The sequence below is a fragment of the Dermacentor albipictus genome, chromosome 8 (genome assembly GCF_038994185.2).
Source record: "Dermacentor albipictus isolate Rhodes 1998 colony chromosome 8, USDA_Dalb.pri_finalv2, whole genome shotgun sequence".
In the NCBI taxonomy this organism is placed as follows: domain Eukaryota; kingdom Metazoa; phylum Arthropoda; class Arachnida; order Ixodida; family Ixodidae; genus Dermacentor; species Dermacentor albipictus.
The window spans coordinates 3,091,772-3,110,625 of NC_091828.1; the positions used below are offsets into that span (position 1 = coordinate 3,091,772).

The window sequence follows — 18,854 nt, forward strand, 5'->3', positions numbered from 1 at the left end:
CACATGAACAAGGCCTCGATGATCGCTTATACCGAGGGAATTCTGGAAACCAGCAATACGTTTGTCCTCTCGGATTCTGCCGCATGTATCCCGATGACCGTAGTTCCATATCCAGGCTTCGACATAAACCCAAGTCTCCCCGTGATTAAGCAGCAACAGCTCAGAAGTCTGCTCCGACGATACAAAGACTGCTTTTCGACGTCATCGAGGATTCGACATACACCAGTCGCAAAGCATCCCATAATAACCGAGAGTGCGCTCGACCACTCTGCCAGAGCACTTACCGAGTTTCAACGCGAGAACGCGAGGTTATAAAGCAACAAGTTGACGAAATGCTACGCGACGACATCATCCCGTCGTCGAAAAGCCCGCGGGCGTCTCCTGTTGCCTTAGGGAAGAAAAAGTACGGAACCCTACGTTTCTGCGTCGATTATCGTCGACTGAACAAGATCCCGAAGAAGGACGTATAGCCCCTCCCGCGGATAGACACACGCATTGGATCGTCTCGCCAACGCTAAATAGTTCTCGTCGATGGACCTCAAGTCTGGCCACTGGCCAATAGAAGTCGATGACACGGATCGTGAAAAGACCGCCTTCATCACGCCACACGGCCTCTATGAGTTCAAGGTTATGGCATTTCGATGGTGCTCGGCACGTGAAACGTTCCAGCGCGTGATGGACACGGTTTTAACAGGATTGAAGTGGCAGACCTCTCATGCTTACTTGGATGACATCGTCACCTTCGCCAGAAATTTCGACGATCACTCAAGGCGGCTTGCGACAGTAAAACAGGCCTTCAAGTCATCAGGGCTCTCTGCAGCCGGAAAAGTGCCGCTTCGCTTATGATGCGCTTCCTTTCCTAGGCCACGTCATCAGCAAATCTAGAGCCCGTCCTGACACGCAGAACACAGCTGCCATGGCAAAGTTCCCGCAGCCAATAAACAAGAACGCAGTGCGTCGATTCCTTGGCAAGTGTGGCTACTACAGGCGTTTTGTAAAAGACTTTCCCGCATCACTGAGCCGTTTGACGCATCTAAATCAATGTGGTGTCGAGTTCAAGTGGGAAACGCCGTAGGCCGACGCATTTCAAGAGCTAAAACGACGCCCGCAGTTGCCTCCAGTACTTGCGCACTTCGACCAGGACGCCGATACCGAAATCTACAATGACGCGCGTTGCCTAGGCCTCGGTGCCGTCCCAGTCCAGAGGAAAGACAGACTTGAACGTGTGATAGCTTACGCTAGCCGGTCACTGTAAAAAGCGCAAGGCAATTATTCTAGGACCGAAAAGGAATGCCTCGCCATCATTTGGGTTACAGCAAAATTCCGTTCTTAGTTATGTGGCAGGTTATTCAAATTCGTCAGCGACCATCCCGCGTTGTGTTGGCTAGCGAACTTAAAGGACCCTTGGGGATGGCTAGCGCGGTGAAGCCTCAGACTACAAAAATACGACATCACTGTAAACTACAAGTGCGGACGAAAACACTCTTATGTTGATTGCCAATCACCCGACCCCATTGAGCCGCCGCCGTGAGATGACGAGGATGACGGCAACTTACTTGGAAAAATAAACGCGGAAGGCTTCGCTGCATAGCAACGAGCAGACCCGGAGGTAAAATGCCGCGTCGAGTATTTGGAAGGGCACACCAACATTGTCCCTAGAACACTTAGGCGATGATTGTCTCCGTTCTCGCTTCAAAGCAGCCTACTCGTAAAAAACGGCTCACCAGTCCGCGCCAACTACCTTCTTGCTGTTTCCTCAGCGCTGCGTCCAGAAATACTGCACGCCCCAGATGACGTTCCGACCTATGGGCACCTCAAGTTCTCCCGTGCGCTATCGAGGGTTCAGTGAAAATATAACTGGGCGCGCCTCACCACCGACATCGCCCGTTACGTCAAGACATGCCGAGACTGTGAGCGACGCAAGACTCCACCAAAAATGCCAGCGGGATTTCTACAGCCGATCGAGCCTCCTTGCCGACCATTTCAGCAGATCGGGATGAACATGTTGGGGCTCTTTCCGACGTCAACAACCGGAAATCAGTGAATCGTCGTGGCCACGGACTAGCTTCCGTGTTTGATATTCCAAGGAAGGCGTCGTCGTCCTCGTGATCTCGCGGCGGTGGGTCTATGCAGGCGCGATCTAGGCAATCGGCATCAGAGTATTTTCGTCCGCACTTGTAGGTTACACTGACGTCATATTTTTGTAGTCTGAGGCTCCACCACGCCAGCCGTCGTGATGGCATGCTTTAAGTTCGCTAGCCAACACTACGCGGGATGGTCGCTGACGTATTTGAGTAGCCAGCCATAAAGGTAAGGGCGGGATTTTGCAGTCGCCCAAATGATGGCGAGGCATTCCTTTTCGGACGTAGAATAATTGCTTGGTGAAATTCTTTGTCGAGAACATTCTGTTGCGACACGGCGCCCCAGAATTTCTTACCACCGACAGAGGAACTGACTTACAGCGGCGCTCCCCCAAGCATTCTGGAATGCAGCCAGACAATCAACAGAAGGAAAACTGCGTACCACTGACAAACGAATGGGCTTACGTAGCGCCTGAATACGACCCTCGCCGTCATGCTAGCGATGAATGTGGACGTCGAACACAAGACCTGGGATGTCGTACCTAACCTTCGCTTACAACACGGCGGTGCAAGACACAAAGACCACGCCGATCAAGGTGGTTTACTGCAGGAACCCGACGACGACTCTCGACGCCAGGCTTTTGCACGTCACCGACGAACAGAACCTTGACGTCGCCACCAATCTCCAGAGCGTCGAAGACGCCGAACAGCTCACCCACCTACGGATCTAGAACTAGCAGACGACCGACAGCCGACACTACAACCTTCGACGAGGCTACGCGAGTAGCAACCCGGCGACCGCATTTGGGTTTGGACCCTAATACGCTGACGAGGACTTAGTGAGAAGCTTTTACGCCGCTATTTTGGACCCGAGAAGATAATCCGACGCATTGCGCACTCGACTATGAGTACCAGGCGGTATTTCGCTATCACAGCGGCGCCACTCACGACCTCAAATTGCCCACGTTGTGCGACTTACGCCGTTTTACCAGCGCTAATGAACTTTAGGACTTTGCGTACGTGACCCGTGCACTTTCCTTTTTTTTCGATTGGGTTTATTCGGACTTTGTTTCTTTTCGTTATTTTGTTACTTTCATTTAATTAACTTCCTTCTGTGTTTCGCTCTCTTGTGTTTGTAGCATCGAAACGAGGTTTTTTAGAGGATGGTACTGACACGTGCACATGTTCATCTTCATCGGGAGACCGTGTTTCACCGCCTAACAAATGTTATCGCACAGAGCAGGATGCGCTTGCATGTATCGGAAATTTCTCGAAAGTTAAGGCTGGTTCTACCCGCCATCTGTTGTGACCGAACCTTGTATAATCTGATTTCATCGCACGATGCGAATGATGCAGAAATTTCTGGAAGACACGAGGATCCCAGCGATCACTCTGGAACCTTCGATGGCTGATATATAAAAGCCGACGCGCTTGACCCGCTGACCAGATTTTCGACGATGGCCGACTGTGTTTGCCGCTATCGTTGTTCTTTGAGTGTAGCCTGCATTTAGGACATAAGTTTGCCCAATGAAACGCGAGTTTCGTTACTCACAGTTTTGCTGGAGTTTTGTCCCTCACTACTACATGACAATATAGTGGGTCGTCCCCTCCAGCGCTTTCGCTCGTGAATGGCGCTCGTGCCCTGCTCTAGCGGGTGTTGCCAAACGCCTGTGGCTAATAAACGCCTTTACACTATGAAACAACCAGAAGACAGGGGGTTAACCGAGGGGCCCGATTTTAATTAGTCATATCATATGAAGCCAACAAACACCGACACCAAGGACAACGTAGGGGAAATTACTTGTGCCTAATAAATGAAATAAAGAAACGATAAATTAAAGGAAATTAAAGTGGATGAAAAAACAACTTGCCGCAGGTGGGAACCGAACCCACAACCTTCGCATTTCACGCGCGATGCTGTACCAATTGTGCTACCGTGGCGTTGTTTTCCCATCCACTTTCTTGGGTACTTATGTGTCCTAGTAGAATCCTGAGAGTCTTAGCCGGCGCCACCACTCGCAGACCTTGGCAGCGGACGTGGAACGTCCTTTTTGCCGCAGGCGTCACGAGAATGTGATCTTTTTGGGTGAAGGCAACTGGTCACAAAACCCACATATGCAACCTTAAGGCATCAATGTTGCCGGATTTGAGACCCTCGTTATGCAACAACGAGAAGAGAGTTAACCGAAGGGCCCCATTTTTATTAGTCATATCATAAGAAGCCAACAAACACTGACACCAAGGACAACATAAGGGAAATCACTTGTGCTTAATAAATGAATTAAAGCAACGATAAATAAATGGAAAATAAAGTGGATGAAAAAACAACTTCGCGAAGGTATTTTTCTGTTATTCCAATTATTAAGCACAAGTAATTTCTCGTATGTTGTCCTTGGTGTCCGTGTCTGTTGGCTTGTTATGATATTTACAATATATAGTGTTTCCCGTATAAGGTCAAATTGATGTGGCTCCAGTTGGACCCAATGTATTAAACTATTTTTGGAAGTCGGCGGAGTGCTCGAAGCCTGCTTTACCTCCGCCGCGGGTTGGCCCAGTATTGCGCAACCTCCGGGATAGCCCCACGTATTCGTGCCCACGCGCCGTAATATGGACGTAAGCAAGGCAGGGGAGCTGACCCCCCCCCCTTCCCACTGGGAACGCATGCGGGGAATGCATACGGGGGCTAGAGGTGCATAGCTTTGCCGTAAAACGATCACACTGTATATTACTTGGCATTACAAATGTGCGAATTGCGTCACTTGGTATTCAATTCAATTCATTTACTTGAAAAAACACAGAGCTCGGACCCCCAGTGGTGTAGCCGGCGGAAAGAGGGGTGTCCTCAGACGTACATGACAACCCCCCCTCCCCCCGATGTCCCCTTGCACATGGCCAGCCGGCCCCCTCTGTTGCTACGCCACTGCCGACCACACAGATGGTCAGAGCTTTTGGGCAAGAACTGTGTGCAACTGATTCACTGGTCCCGAGAAACCACATCAAGGTAGAGCAGAACGACCATGTAGACATCAGTAAAAAAACTAAATTCAACAACAACTTTGTAGTGTTAAAGGAATAAGGAGATGCAGCTAATAAAGAACACATGGTTAATTACGGTATCAGTATCCAACATGCCATTGGGTGTTTAGCATCCGCACTGTTTGAAGTTTGACTCCTTGAAACAGGCACTGATTGAAATTTCAACAAAGTTACACGTAATCCAATGTAGCTGGTACATCAAACCATTTCACATACAATTAAAACTCGGAAAAAGAAAAGCAGTTCAACAAAAAGTAAAAACAATAAAAGAAATTACAATAATGGAACAGTGCACAGGTCATGCAAAAAGCACTTAAAGATCAACAAACTTTTCAATTCCTACATTTTCAGGGCAGTTGTTAAACGATTTTGTCGTTATGTGTTAAGAAATTGCTGCCTCAACTGGTTTATTGTAGGCTTGATATGAAATGTGTAGCTAGTTAGAAGTGAAGGGCGATTATGTCTAAGTCACTGATGTCTATAATAATTTCCAGAGCGAGGGACATACCAGCTATCAGTACTTCTTATCGAAACAGTACGTTCACGGCGTTCTAGCGATGCGGGTACAGTTAATAGGTCATAAAAGAGGTTGTTTGAAAAAATAAAACGCCTGTAAAATTCGAAAGTTGTAGAAAGTTGTCACGGGAATGATATTATAGGTCGCAAACAAAGGACTGGTGCAAGAGAGGTGCGGGTGATTTCCAATGTACCGTATGATTCTTTTTTGCATTTTAAGGATTTTATCCTTGGTATTTTTTGTTATGGCACCCCAGGGAAGACGGCAGTAGTTTATGCGGGACGCAAACAATGCGTGACATAGGCTTAACTTCGTTCGCGTTTGAAGAGACTTCCGGCTGCGAGAGCACCAGAGCGACTGTAGAAACATTTCTGCATATGCTTGGAACATGCAAGTCTCAGGTGAGGTTCCTATTAAATGTACCTCCAAGTATTTTATGTCATTCTACAATTAAATTATTCTTCTCTTCATATGTTATGGCATGATTTAATTGAAAGGTTTTATTTTTTGCTCTGAAAACAATTATCTTTGTTTTAGATGTACTAAGGTTCAGGCCGTTTGAGTGTGTACACGAGGATAACTTCACAAGAAAATCTTCACATTGCTTCCCTAATGTATCGGCGTCTGGACCTGTCATAAGTATGAAGCAATCGTTGGCCTTTATGACAAATTTCACGGATCTGTTGATGAGCAGGATATGACATTTAGAAACATTAAACAAAAGTGGACCTAATACGCTTCCTTGTGGTATTACATTTAGGACCGGTATAAAGCTTCATTGGTGGCTTCTCAAGCACACCATCCGAGTTCGGTTGGTAATGTACGACCTGATCAATTCAACAGGTTTGCTATGAGTTCCATGCTGGGATACGTTACTTATAAGAATGTTCGTTGTAACTGCCACAACGAAAAAGTTTCTGCTAATCTTATTTTAAAATGCTAAGTAACTTCCAATAAAAGAACTTATTAACTGCGTCAATTGCGGTATGGTCACATGCCCAAACCCCCTCCCCCCACCCCCCCACCCCCCCGCCTCTGCCACCTTCACGATTCAAAAGAAGTGGCTGACATCATCGTCATCATCATCATCATCAGCCTGGTTACGCCCACTGCAGGGCAAAGGCCTCTCCCATATTTCTCCAACAACCCCGCTCATGTACTAATTGTGGCCATGCCGTCCCTGCAAAGTTCTTAATCTCATCCGCCGACCTAACTTTCTGCCGTCCCCTGCTACGCTTCCCTTCCCTTGGAATCCATTTCGTAACCCTTAATGACCATCGGTTATCTTCCCTCCTCATTACATGTCCTGCCATTACATTTCAACTAAGATGTCATTAACTCGCGTTTGTTCCCTCACCCAATCTGCTCTTTTCTTATCCCTTAACGTTACACCTATCATTCTTCTTTACCCGCCGTGGTTGCTCAGTGGCTATGGTGTTGGGCTGCTGAGCACGAGGTCGCGGGATCGAATCCCGGCCACGGCGGCCGCATTTCGATGGGGGCGAAATGCGAAAACACCCGTGTGCTTAGATTTAGGTGCACGTTAAAGAACCCCAGGTGGTCAAAATTTCCGGAGTCCTCCACTACGGCGTGCCTCATAATCAGAAAGTGGTTTTGGCACGTAAAACCCCAAATATTATTATTATTATCATTCTTCTTTCCATAGCTCGTTGCGTCGTCCTCAATTTGAGTAGAACCCTTTTCGTAAGCCTCCAGGTTTCTGCCCCGTAGGTGAGTACTGGTAAGACACAGCTATTATACACTTTTCTCTTGAGGGATAATGGCAACCTGCTGTTCATGATCTGAGAATGCCTGCCAAACGCACCCCAGACCATTATTATTCTTCTGATTATTTCTGTCTCATGATCCGGATCCGCAGTCACTACCTGTCCTAAGTAGATGTATTCCCTTACGACTTCCAGTGCTTCGCTGCCTATTGTAAACTGCTGTTCTCTTCCGAGACTGTTAAACATTACTTCAGTTTTCTGCAGATTAATTTTTAGACCCACTCTTCTGCTTTGCCTCTCCAAGTCAGTGAGCATGCATTGCAGTTGGTCCCCTGAGTTACTAAGCAAGGCAATATCATCAGCGAATCGCAAGTTATTAAGGTATTCTCCATTAACTTTTATCCCCATTTCTTCCCAATCCAGGTCTCTGAATACCTCCTGTAAACACGCTGTGAATAGCATTGGAGAGATCGTATCTCCCTGCCTGACGCCTTTCTTTATTGGGATTTTGTTGCTTTCTTTATGGAGGACTACGGTGGCTGTGCAGCCGCTATAGATATTTTTCAGTATTTTTACATATGGCTCGTCTACACCCTGATTCCGTAGTGCCTCCACGACTGCCGAGGTTTCGACAGAATCAAATACTTTCTCGTAATCAATGAAAGCTATATATATAAGGGTTGGTTGTATTCCGCACATTTCTCTATCACCTGATTGATAGTGTGAATATGATCTATTGTTGAGCAGCCTTTACGGAATCCTGCCTGGTCCTTTGCTTGACAGAAGTCTAAGGTGTTCCTGATTCTATTTGCGAGAACCTTAGTAAATAGTTTGTAGGCAACGGACAGTAAGCTGATCGGTCTATAATTTTTCAAGTCTTTGGCGTCCCCTTTCTTATGGATTAGGATTATGTTAGCGTTTTTCCAAGATTCCGGTACGCTCGACGTTATGAGGCATTGCGTGTACACGGTGGCCAGTTTCTCTAGAACAATCTGCCCACCATCCTTCAGTAAATCTGCTGTTACCTGATCCTCCCCAGCTGCCTTCCCCCTTTGCATATCTTCCAAGGCTTTCTTTACTTCATCCGGCGTTACCTGTGGGATTTCGAATTCCTCTAGACTATTTTCTCTTTCATTATTGTAGTGGGTGGCACTGGTACTGTATAAATCTCTATAGAACTCCTCAGCCACTTGTTCTATCTCATCCTTATTAATAATGATATTGCCGGCTTTGTCTCTTAACGCATACATCTGGTTCTTGCCAATTCTTAGTTTCTTCTTCGCTGTTTTTAGGCTTCCTCCGTTACTGAGAGCATGTTCAATTCTATCCATATTGCTACGGCACAATGTGCGCGATCACGAAAGGCCAGTAGTGTGAAGACGACGATGACGATCAGAAGCTAGCGCGGGCTGTTGCCTCTTCGCCAAGCGCAGCGTATTTTCCTTGTAAATATATTTGTACATAGCTTTTCGTCTGCGTCTTCCTACGTAACATATCTGGTGGAGGTGGACGTTTCCCGTACCTCGTCACGGAGCTGCGCAGTGGACGGTACGTCGCGCCTTCCTTCATGGCTCCCGGCGACGACAACCCGACTCTGCCGGCTCCGACACCTGCTGCCACTTCGACGTCCTACATCACTCTCCCCGCTCCCCGTGATCCTGGCGTATTATCGGGCCAAGATGGGGAAGAAGTCGATGACTGGATCCGCCTGTATGAACACGTCAGCCGCAATAACCGGTGGGACCCTACTATTATGCTCGCCAACGTATCTTTTACCTCGGTGGCACACCTCGAGTTTGGTATCGCACGCACGAAGATGAGCTCACCAGTTGGGATTCACTTCCCAGTCAAAAAATCCATCAAGCTACTGGCTTACATGTCTGATGGCTATACGTAATTTCGGACCTTGAAGGTCTACCAGTCTGATGGTCTACCGGTCTGATGGTCTACCAGTCTGATGGTCTACCAGTCTGATGGGCTACCAGTCTATTGGTCTCTACCAGTCTACTGGTCTACCAATCTATCGGTCCCTATTAGTTTGTCCATTAATGGCACAAATGCATGATTGCATCAATTTGAAGACATATTGGCACAGCTAGTCCTACGCAGGCTGAAGGAATAACATTCTTGTGCGTCTCAACCACCCAGGCAGCACACCAGCATTGGTCCAACCATGGCCCAATGCTGGCAGAAATTGGTACCAATGTTTGACCAATGTTGGCATATTGGCAAAGTGCAACCCAATCCAATGCTGGCCCAGCGTTAAAGCCAAGATTGGACCAATGTTATGCCAATGCAGCAGCCATCGTAGGACCAGCGTTAAAGCCAAGATTGGGCCAATGTTATGCCAATGCAGCAGCCATCGTGCTGCCAGCGTAGTACCAGTGTCGAGCCATATCGTTGCCATTCTTAATGCCAGCTTTGAGCTAATGCCCTTTGCATGACGAATATTCTAGATATGCTGGCTTTAGAGCACGCAAATATTCTTACCGCAAACATTTTGCTAGCGGCATTTTTTGTAGCAATTGTCCCCTTTCCGTCTACCTCAATAGTAGCTAGGAAAGCTCGACAAAAAGATGTCAAGAAGCAGAAGTCATATATGATTGCAAATAATAATAAAAGAATACTGAAATTGGCGTTTATGACAGTTTATTTGCGAATAAATTTTCACAAACAGGCATTTTTCATGGACCTAGATGGGTGACGCTCGGTTATCTTCAAACAGTTCATTTACAGGCACTGCCCTCAGGATAGGAATTGGGCAAGGTGCCGAGGACGGTGGGCTGGCCAGGGGTTTCAGGGCAGGGAGCTGACGTCGGTAGGCAGGTTTGTCAGTGCTTGGATGACAGCGGGCTTATCAGGCCCCCGAGGACCACGATAACGCGGTGGTTTCGTTGATATTGCTACCATATCCCATAGCGACTTCACCATTACTTGGAGGCAATGTTTGCACTGTAAAATGAAAAGAAACATTGTCAGAGATGTTGGTATGACAAATGTATGTGGGAGAGTTTTCATTTGAAAAATCGCCATACTGCCACAATATTATAAATCTGAGCAGAGAGTTCGAAGGGGTGAATCAAGAAACTTTCTTGCAAGAGATTTGTCAGGTAACACTTGTTGATATTTCGACATATATGGCATACCTTGTACAAGGTCTAACGTAATATTTAGAACAGACATAAAATGCGCAGGATCCGTCCGCTTTGTTTACAGCTCACACCTAGTCAGCGTAACACTTTAAAATTAAAAATTGCAGCAAAACCTGCTGCAGCACAAGAAGCCTAGTTTCAGACTGTGTAGACACAATGCGGCCTTCGTGCGAAATTTTTAATGTGGAAACTGAGAAGTTCCGTCAAGAAACACTAGTAAAAGAAGCATTTATTACACGAAAAGAAAGAAATACTGTCAGCTGGAAAAGATGCTTGACCTATAGGCCTCGAGCTCTGGTTACGCGGCGCCACTGTACCGGTACATGCAGCGCCACATGCGGCCATCCTCGGAGATTTCAGGTTGGGGGCAATACTGTTTACGGCCGCGCCGCGCACTGCGCTATGGGTGGAGATGGCGTTGACAAGTGATCGGCGTGTGTTGTTTTGCGGCTTTCTAAAGATAGAAAATATCGATGGCTACTTCAAGAAGAGCTTCTTACGCATGGGTGCGAGGTTGTACTATAGCAGGCACGTTTACGCAGTAAGAGAAGAATCGGTGAACGCAAGAGGCCCGTCGGATATCGTCGGCAAATGTGTCGTCCAGATGAAAAGCATGGACTACGATGTGCGTCTTGAGGTGAACCAATCCTTCAAAAAAAATAAATAAATAAGTGCCTCAATATCGCTAACCGCTTCATTTCTTTCTTTTTTAGTTGTCTGAAAATTGCAGAAATATTTTGCACGCAAGCTGTACATGCAAAGCTGGCTGCGGAGGCTGGTGCAAGCACGCCGCGGCCATGGCGATATTCGTAAATGAATACGAATATACATCGTGCACGGATGTTCCATGCGCATGGAAGAAACCATCATCGCGTCCCAACGTCGATGTCAAAAAATCAATCAAGGAAGTCTTTTCCCGTACGGGAAGTTCGTTTTTTTACTTTTTTGTGTGTGTGTGATGCGACTTTGCCGCTGATTGACGCAATCAATTTTGCAAGTCGACCTTCGCGAAAACCAATTCTGCAGATGGTGAACCCTGCAGCTCTTTTCTCGCAGTTTGCAGGTGTAAATTGTGCCATTAAGGAGCTTGAGGAGCGCAGGGACATGATCCAGGTGCCGTCGACGGCACATCTAGCAGACGACAGCTTCGACCGAGAGTTGCTAAAAAAAAAACTAGATAAGGAGGGCAGCATACACAGTGCGCTAAGGGTCACTTCGACCTCTCCTTTTATTCTGAAAAGTGAAAACATGGTCTGGGGCAAGGCGGCATCACTCTTTTTGTAGCAAGGTGGAAATATTGTTGGAATGTACGCTGGGTGCTGAGCGATGTTGCTTCTCTCGTTTCCCACGAAGTGAGCACTGCATATTCGCGTTTCATTCCTTTTCGGTTGCCACAGCTCTCCCTCTGAGCTGTTAGAAAGCAAGAAGATAACGTGTCTGAATACATAAGGCGCACAGACTGGCATTATAAAGGCAAAAGGCGCAGCCCATCAGAAACAGGTCAAAAGAAAACAGACGACACACACATTTGGCGCTTTGGTGTGTGTTGTCTGTGTTCTTTTGTTCTGTTTTTGATGCGCAACTACTTTGCCTCCATCATGATATACCAAGAAGCCCAATGTGCAACATTATACTGGCATTAATCGATAGTAAGACATGTTTACCTTGCTCGGCGGACAGCTGCGATCCACCTCTGTCTTCTTTCATTCTCATACGATTTCCTAGGAAAACGGTAGAATTTGATCGGCGGCAATTATCCAGCAGTGTTCCTGTAGCTGTTGTGACAGCCATAAACGCAGCAATACGGCGAATTGCCTTTCCTGGACCCGGTTTTCACAACCACGCGACGAGGCGCCATGCTCCCCTACGTTGTCAACGCGTCCACTTCGCATTCACCCCCAACCTATAATCGCCGTCACCCGCGACAGAGGGCGCTACGTGCGCGGCTTGAAGCTGCAGTGCACGAGGCCTATACCAGTGAGAAGAAGCGCGGTTCCTCGGTATCACTAGCAGGATCAGGCCGCACGCGTGGTTTGATAAAATCATAGTCCTGGAATTAGGGTGAAATTCACAGAGATTTACACGTGGTTCTACTCCAGGCACTATTCAAAGACTGCAAATAAAAAGAGCTATTTAATTACAGGCACTCTACATTAGCCAGGCCTGTTTCAGTAATATATATACCGCGTGATATTGCTTGGGTGATATTGCTTCTGATAAAACTTATAACATGCGCAAAACAAATGCACTCACCATTGTATGATCCATGCTTCTTTGTATCCGAGTTCATCCCACATCGAAGACGGTGGCCACGAGCGCCGACTTTTTTTCTAATTGTTGTTTCGCCTATATTAATTCTAACACTCACAAAAATTCGTGGCCATATTGCTGCGTATTTCAATATGTAGGCGTCTCAGTAGGAATGACGAGCGCAAGCGAGCATTTTTCACGAGAGGAGTGCGCTGGCAAGAACGGACAGCAAGCACTCAGGCGGTGTTGCACCCAGTCGGCGTGCTAGCGACGCATAGAAGGAAAGAGCAAAAGGAAAGGGTGAACGAAGAATGCGGCGTAAACGCCACTTTCCCCCGCTGAACCTAGCCCGACCGGGTTTTGGGGTGGCAGCGATGGAGGGCGACAAGGAGGACAATAGTGACCCCGCGGCATTCCCCCATCCTTCCGAGAGCACCCAATTCGACACAGCAGCTTATGGCTGTCTGAACGCTTGACTGATAGCATTGACCAGGCTCACCTGGGTGCGTGGGGGAGAGGCAATGGGGGGCTGAAGGACGGAATGCTAGGCCGAAAAAAAAATCTGGAATGCGCCGTGCCTACTAAAGACAATGCAAGACGTTGTTGACACGCAAATGCCAAAACGTGCAATTAATTTTTTTTCTGTCAGGGGCATTCATACAAGGAGCTTACTACACATGCACGCACAAACAAATATATTAGAATAGGAGCATGATGTCGCCGCAACATGCCATGCATGCTAAACAAACAAACAATAGTTTCACTAATGCATATGCGCTCATTCTCGATGCAATATAAAACGGTTCCATCAGCTCTGAGGCACTGTAATTCTCGATTCTCCTCAGAATCTTGACCCACTAAAGCCGCGGAGCGTACATGCAAAAAATACAATGCGCAGGCAAATTCGCAATACCGTTGCTTCTTATGTTAAGCTCAAGTTCTTATTCACGATCAATAAAGCAGCGGCTAAATTTATGCGACTTCCCCTGCTTGCTACGGGGTACACTGGCTTTTCTCTTTAGGGGACACATTTCGGTAAAGGAGAAGTGCAATAATGGCGGTGTACCATTCATGGAGTTGACATGGGAGAACATATTTTTGGTTCCTGCGCAGTGTGCCTGGGATCAGTGCGTTAGTTTTCAAAACACGTTGTTCAATCTCAGCAAGTCGTAGAGCACTAAAAGCCGACAAGGCGAAAATTAGCTTATTACGGGCCAATGTCCTCCAAAGAAATCCAACTAGTAACCCATATTGGCAAATCCATACGAAAGTCGGTCCAATAATTCCCGCCTTGTTGAACGGCAGTGCCAATATTGTTTACTGACTGTGTAAAGTGGGCCAACATTGGATCTCTATCAGAATGGCACAGCCAATATTGTTTACTGACTGTGTAAAGTGGGCCAACATTGGATCTCTATCAGAATGGCACATCCAATATTGTTTACTGACTGTAATGGGGCCAACGTTGGATCTCTATCAGAATGGCACAGCCAATATTGACACCACGCTGTTAACCTTAGGCCAACATTGGGCCAGGAACCAGAATGGCACTGCCAATATTGGAACCACGCTATTAATCTTAGGCCGTAATTGGGCCAAGAAGTGCCAATATGTTTCCAACGTTGGCCCAACCTGACGTGCCACCTGGGCAGCTTGTATGCCAGTCAGTAGGCAGGCATGTGCGCATTCCACACTCCATTTTTAACAGGACAAACAAAATTAAGGAAATTGAAGCTTTATTTGCACTCGACATGACCAGTTCGGTTTTGTCGTTACATTGATGAAATCAGTGGTGCAAAAGAGCAACGCATAGATGCATGGTGTATTGCTCGGCAGCCACAAAAATAGAGTACGAGATCTTAATCATCCGCTGAGCTTATGAGTTAATGACAAGTCACCGAAAAATATTGTAGCGCAGCCTTCATTCCGCTTCTAACTGGCCCAAGTTTGTGACGTCGCTTATATATACTATATACACATAATATACTCACGCGGTAGCTGTGCTAAAATAGCGGCAATTAGTTTCTGCTCTCCTCGACACTCTTAAGGTAGCGCAACTCATGTTATTGTGTAACCGTAATTAACATGAGGTGAAGAAATATCATTCACCGATGTACTGCGGAAAGCCACTCGGTTGCTAGTTGCCTCATGCATCTGCCGATTTCGGCACCACAAAGGCTAAATAAAAGTAAAAGCACTAAACAAAGACTGATCGCGGTTTCGGTTACTGCAGATTTTTCATGAGGTTTTACACGTTCAACTCGCTTAATCGGCTGCGCGGACGTTTTCGTTTCGGACGGTCATGATGCCCGTAGAAATCTATCTAACCTTTAAGCGCCCTACTGGTGTACAAAAGCTACATGTAAAGGATCTCCAATAAACGACAAGACTCTTAGTGGCATTGGAGGGTTGCCTGTAAGAGTTTTTACATGACTTTTAAGAGCCCTGTTTGTATTGGGAGGGTGCATATAGACACTCTTGACTGACCTTTAAGAACCCTATTGGTATTGGGAGAGTACCTGTAGGAATCCCTGACTGACCTTTAACAATCCTATTGCTATTGGGAGAGTGCCTGTAGGAATTCCTGACTGACCTTTAAGAATCCTATTGGTATTGGGAGAGTACCTGTAAGAATTCCTGACTGACCTTCAAGAATTCTACAAGTCCATTAAGATAGCCCTGACGGATTTTTTGACCGGGTTAAGACACAGCTTCGAGACTTGTTCGGCAACCCCTACGGTCAACAACTTGCCGCGCAGAAGGCGCTTTCCGGCCGTGTGCAGACGTCAACAGAGCCCCATGTCACGTACATTCAGGACGTCTTGGCTCTGTGCCGCAAAGTTGGCACCCACATGACTGAGTCAGACAAGGTTTCCCACATCCTCAAAGGCATTGCCGATGACGCCTTCAACTTGCTCGTTTGCAACAACGTAGCCACGGTGGATGCTGTTATAAAAGAGTGCCGCCGCCTGGAACTCGCCAAAAGCCGACGTATTGACCAGCAGTTTGCCCGTCTGCCCAACACCCCAGCGACATCTTCCTGTGCCGACGCTCCTCGTCCCAACAACACTGCCGCTGTTACCAGGATCGTCCGGCGTGAGATCGAGGCCGCCTACCCGGCTGCCTTCGACTCCAGTCCCACCAACACATCTGCAGTCACGGTCTCACTGATCCAGGCAGTTGTCCGCCAGGAGTTTGAAAACATGGGTCTTCACACCATCTGCTCGGCCCATCGCCCTGATACCCGCCCGGCTTCCTCGATTTCGCCCCGTCCCGCATCTTCTTACCCACCACGTTTCCGCAACCCATATGAATGGCGCACTGCTGACGACAAGCCTATTTGTTTCCACTGCCATCGAATCGGGCACATTTCTCGGCACTATCGTAGTCGATGGAGTTCCCCGATCCGGTCTACTTATACTGCCTACTCTCGCCCCTCAGGTGGCCCTTCTCGTCCCTATGCCGCACGCTCCGATAATGCCGCCACTGATTCTCCTGCAACGAACCGCCCCTATTCTCGTTCGCTTTCGCCCCAACGACGACAATCTCGCTCTCCCCAGCCCCGTCGCTTCTATTCGCCGACTCCCTTCGGACGCCGCTCCCAGCCGGAAAACTAGACGATGCAGCGCCTCGAGGTGACGCTGCATTGCTCCCTACGCCGCCAAATCCACTACTGACTTTGCCCACTCATCTGAACCTTCTTGACGTCCAAGTCGACGGTGCTTCTGTGTCTGCTCTCATAGACACTGGGGCGCATTTGTCCGTAATGAGCGCTGACCTTCGTAACCGGCTCAAGAAAATTATCACGCCCGCCACGACGCCTGTTGTCCGTGTCGCCAATGGCGGAACAGCCCCCGTAATTGGTATGTGTACGGCCCGCGTCTCCTTCGCCGATCGCTCAACAATCGTGCTATTCACAGTCATCGCCCACTGTCCCCGCGACATCATCCTCGGCTTAGACTTCCTCTCCGCACATTCTGCTCTCATCGATTGTTCCGCCCGTACTCTCCGCCTTGACCTGCCTGTTCTGGATCCTGCTGAACCACACCCCAGTCGCCTCAGTTCCGCGGACTTCGTTCGCTTGCCACCTTCGGCACTGGCCTACGTTGACCTAGTGTCATCCCCACCAGTCCCCGACGGTCACTACATCGCGGCTCCTATGCAAGACGTCCTCCTTACACACGGGATCACAGTACCCCATACAGTTTTATCTATTATGGTGAATTGCGTCTGCCTGCCAGTGGTCAACTTTGGCTTGACGACACAAGTGCTGCCACGTGGGATGTCTTTGGCCCAGCTTTGTTCATTCGAGGATCACTCAGTAGCGTCCATTGCAGTAGAGGACACTTCATCCGATACTCCTCTACCATCGCAGTCGACAAATTGTACCATCGCTGACTTACGGAAAATGATTGACCCCGACTTGCCCTCCGAGCACGCTCGTGAACTCTACCGCGTTCTGTTTTCCTACCACGATATTTTTTACTTTAACGATCGGCCTTTAGCCCAAACTACAGCTGTCAAACATCGCATTAATACCGGCGATGCCCCTCCTATTCATCGCCGCCCGTATCGAGTGTCACCAGCTGAGCGTCAAGTTATTCACGCAGAAGTTCGCAAAATGCTTGCCAAGAACATTATTGAACCGTCATGTAGTCCTTGGGCGTCACCGGTTGTGCAGGTAAAAAAGAAGGATGGCTCATGGCGCTTTTGCGTGGATTGTCGGCACCTTAACAGGGTTACCAAAAAGGACGTGTATCCCCTACCTCGGATTGATGACGCCCTTGACTGCCTCCACGGTGCTCGCTATTTCTCCTCTATTGACCTTCGCTCCGGCTATTGGCAGATTGCCGTGGACGATCTCGACCGCGAGAAGACTGCCTTTGTAACACCCGACGGTCATTATCAATTCAAGGTGATGCCGTTCGGCCTATGTAACGCTCCTGCCAATTTTGAACGCATGATGGACTCCCTTCTTCACGGTTTCAAATGGTCCACGTGCCTGCGCTACTTGGACGACGTTATCGTATTCTCCCCAACGTTCGCTACGCACCTCGAGCGCCTCTCAGCAGTCCTGGACGTTTTTCGGCGAGCCGGTCTGCAACTCAACGCATCGAAGTGCCAATTCGGCCGTCGCCAGATTACCGTCCTTGGACATCTCGTTGACGCGAACGGAGTGCAACCGGACCCAGGCAAGATCCATGCTGTTACGCACTTCCCTGTTCCGAAGTGTGTCAAGGATGTGCGCAGCTTCATCTGCCTTTGTTCGTACTTCCGCCGTTTCGTGAGGAATTTCGCCGCCATAGCACGGCCACTAACCGACCTTTTGAAAAAAGACGCTCCTTTCCAGTGGGGCGATAACGAGGCCTCTGCATTCTCTCATCTAATCGACATTCTCACAACGCCTCCAGTTCTGGCCCATTTCGATCCTTCGCGCCTACCGAAGTCCGTACTGATGCCAGCGGTCACGGAATTGGAGCAGTACTGGCACAACGCCAGCGTGGCCACGACCGTGTTATTGCTTACGCCAGCAGGCTCCTCTCACCCGCGGAGCGCAACTATTCCATCACTGAGCGTGAGTGTCTGGCCCTAGTTTGGGCGGTTGCGAAATTCCGCCCATACTTATATGGCCGATCCTTTTCCGTTGTCACAGACCATCACGCGCTTTGTTGGTTACGCTCATTGAAAGACTCTTCAGGAAGACTTGGTCGCTGGGCCTTACGCCTCTCAGAATATTCGTTCTCTGTCACCTACAAATCTGGCCGACTACACAAGGACGCTGACTGCCTGTCTCGCTACCCGGTAGACGAGCCTGAAGACGCCGACAGCACTACCGCCGAAGGCATTTTCTCTGTGTCTGCCTTCGCTAACATCGCCGATGAGCAGTACCGAGACCTATCGCTGCGAGTACTCATCGAGCGTCTGCGCTCTACACCTACCGACGCATCCGTTCGCTGATATGTCCTCCAGGGCGGCATTCTGTACCGAAGGAGCTTCCTCTCTGATGGCCCTGATCTTCTTCTTGTCGTGCCAAAACATCTACGACAGACTGTGCTCTTTGAGATGCATGACGCACCCACTGCAGGATATC

The 18,854-nt window shown here is 48.3% G+C and overlaps 2 protein-coding genes and 1 long non-coding RNA gene across 4 annotated transcripts in view; 1 reads left to right on the forward strand and 2 right to left on the reverse strand.

Annotated features, from left to right (window-relative positions):
- The window catches only part of LOC139048613 (uncharacterized), a 334,616-nt gene that overhangs the window by 173,260 nt on the left and 142,502 nt on the right, over positions 1-18,854 (reverse strand). The gene's annotated exons all lie outside the window — the stretch shown is intronic.
- LOC135921167 (5'-nucleotidase-like) overlaps positions 1-18,854 on the forward strand; it is a 232,739-nt gene that overhangs the window by 48,538 nt on the left and 165,347 nt on the right. Inside the window, exon 1 of one of the 2 annotated variants that reach the window (XM_070523042.1) lies at positions 5,898-6,035. The exons of the other annotated variant lie outside the window; for it this stretch is intronic. Coding sequence (XP_070379143.1) covers positions 6,023-6,035 — 13 coding nt within the window. The 5' untranslated portion in view covers positions 5,898-6,022. Of the gene's footprint in view, positions 1-5,897; positions 6,036-18,854 lie in introns of those variants that run through there. 2 annotated transcript variants of the gene reach the window in all.
- LOC135921172 (uncharacterized) lies at positions 11,708-12,479 on the reverse strand. Its single transcript, XR_010570480.1, has 2 exons — positions 12,178-12,479; positions 11,708-11,923 (listed from the first exon to the last, which is right to left on the reverse strand). It is a non-coding gene; the product is annotated as an uncharacterized lncRNA (long non-coding RNA).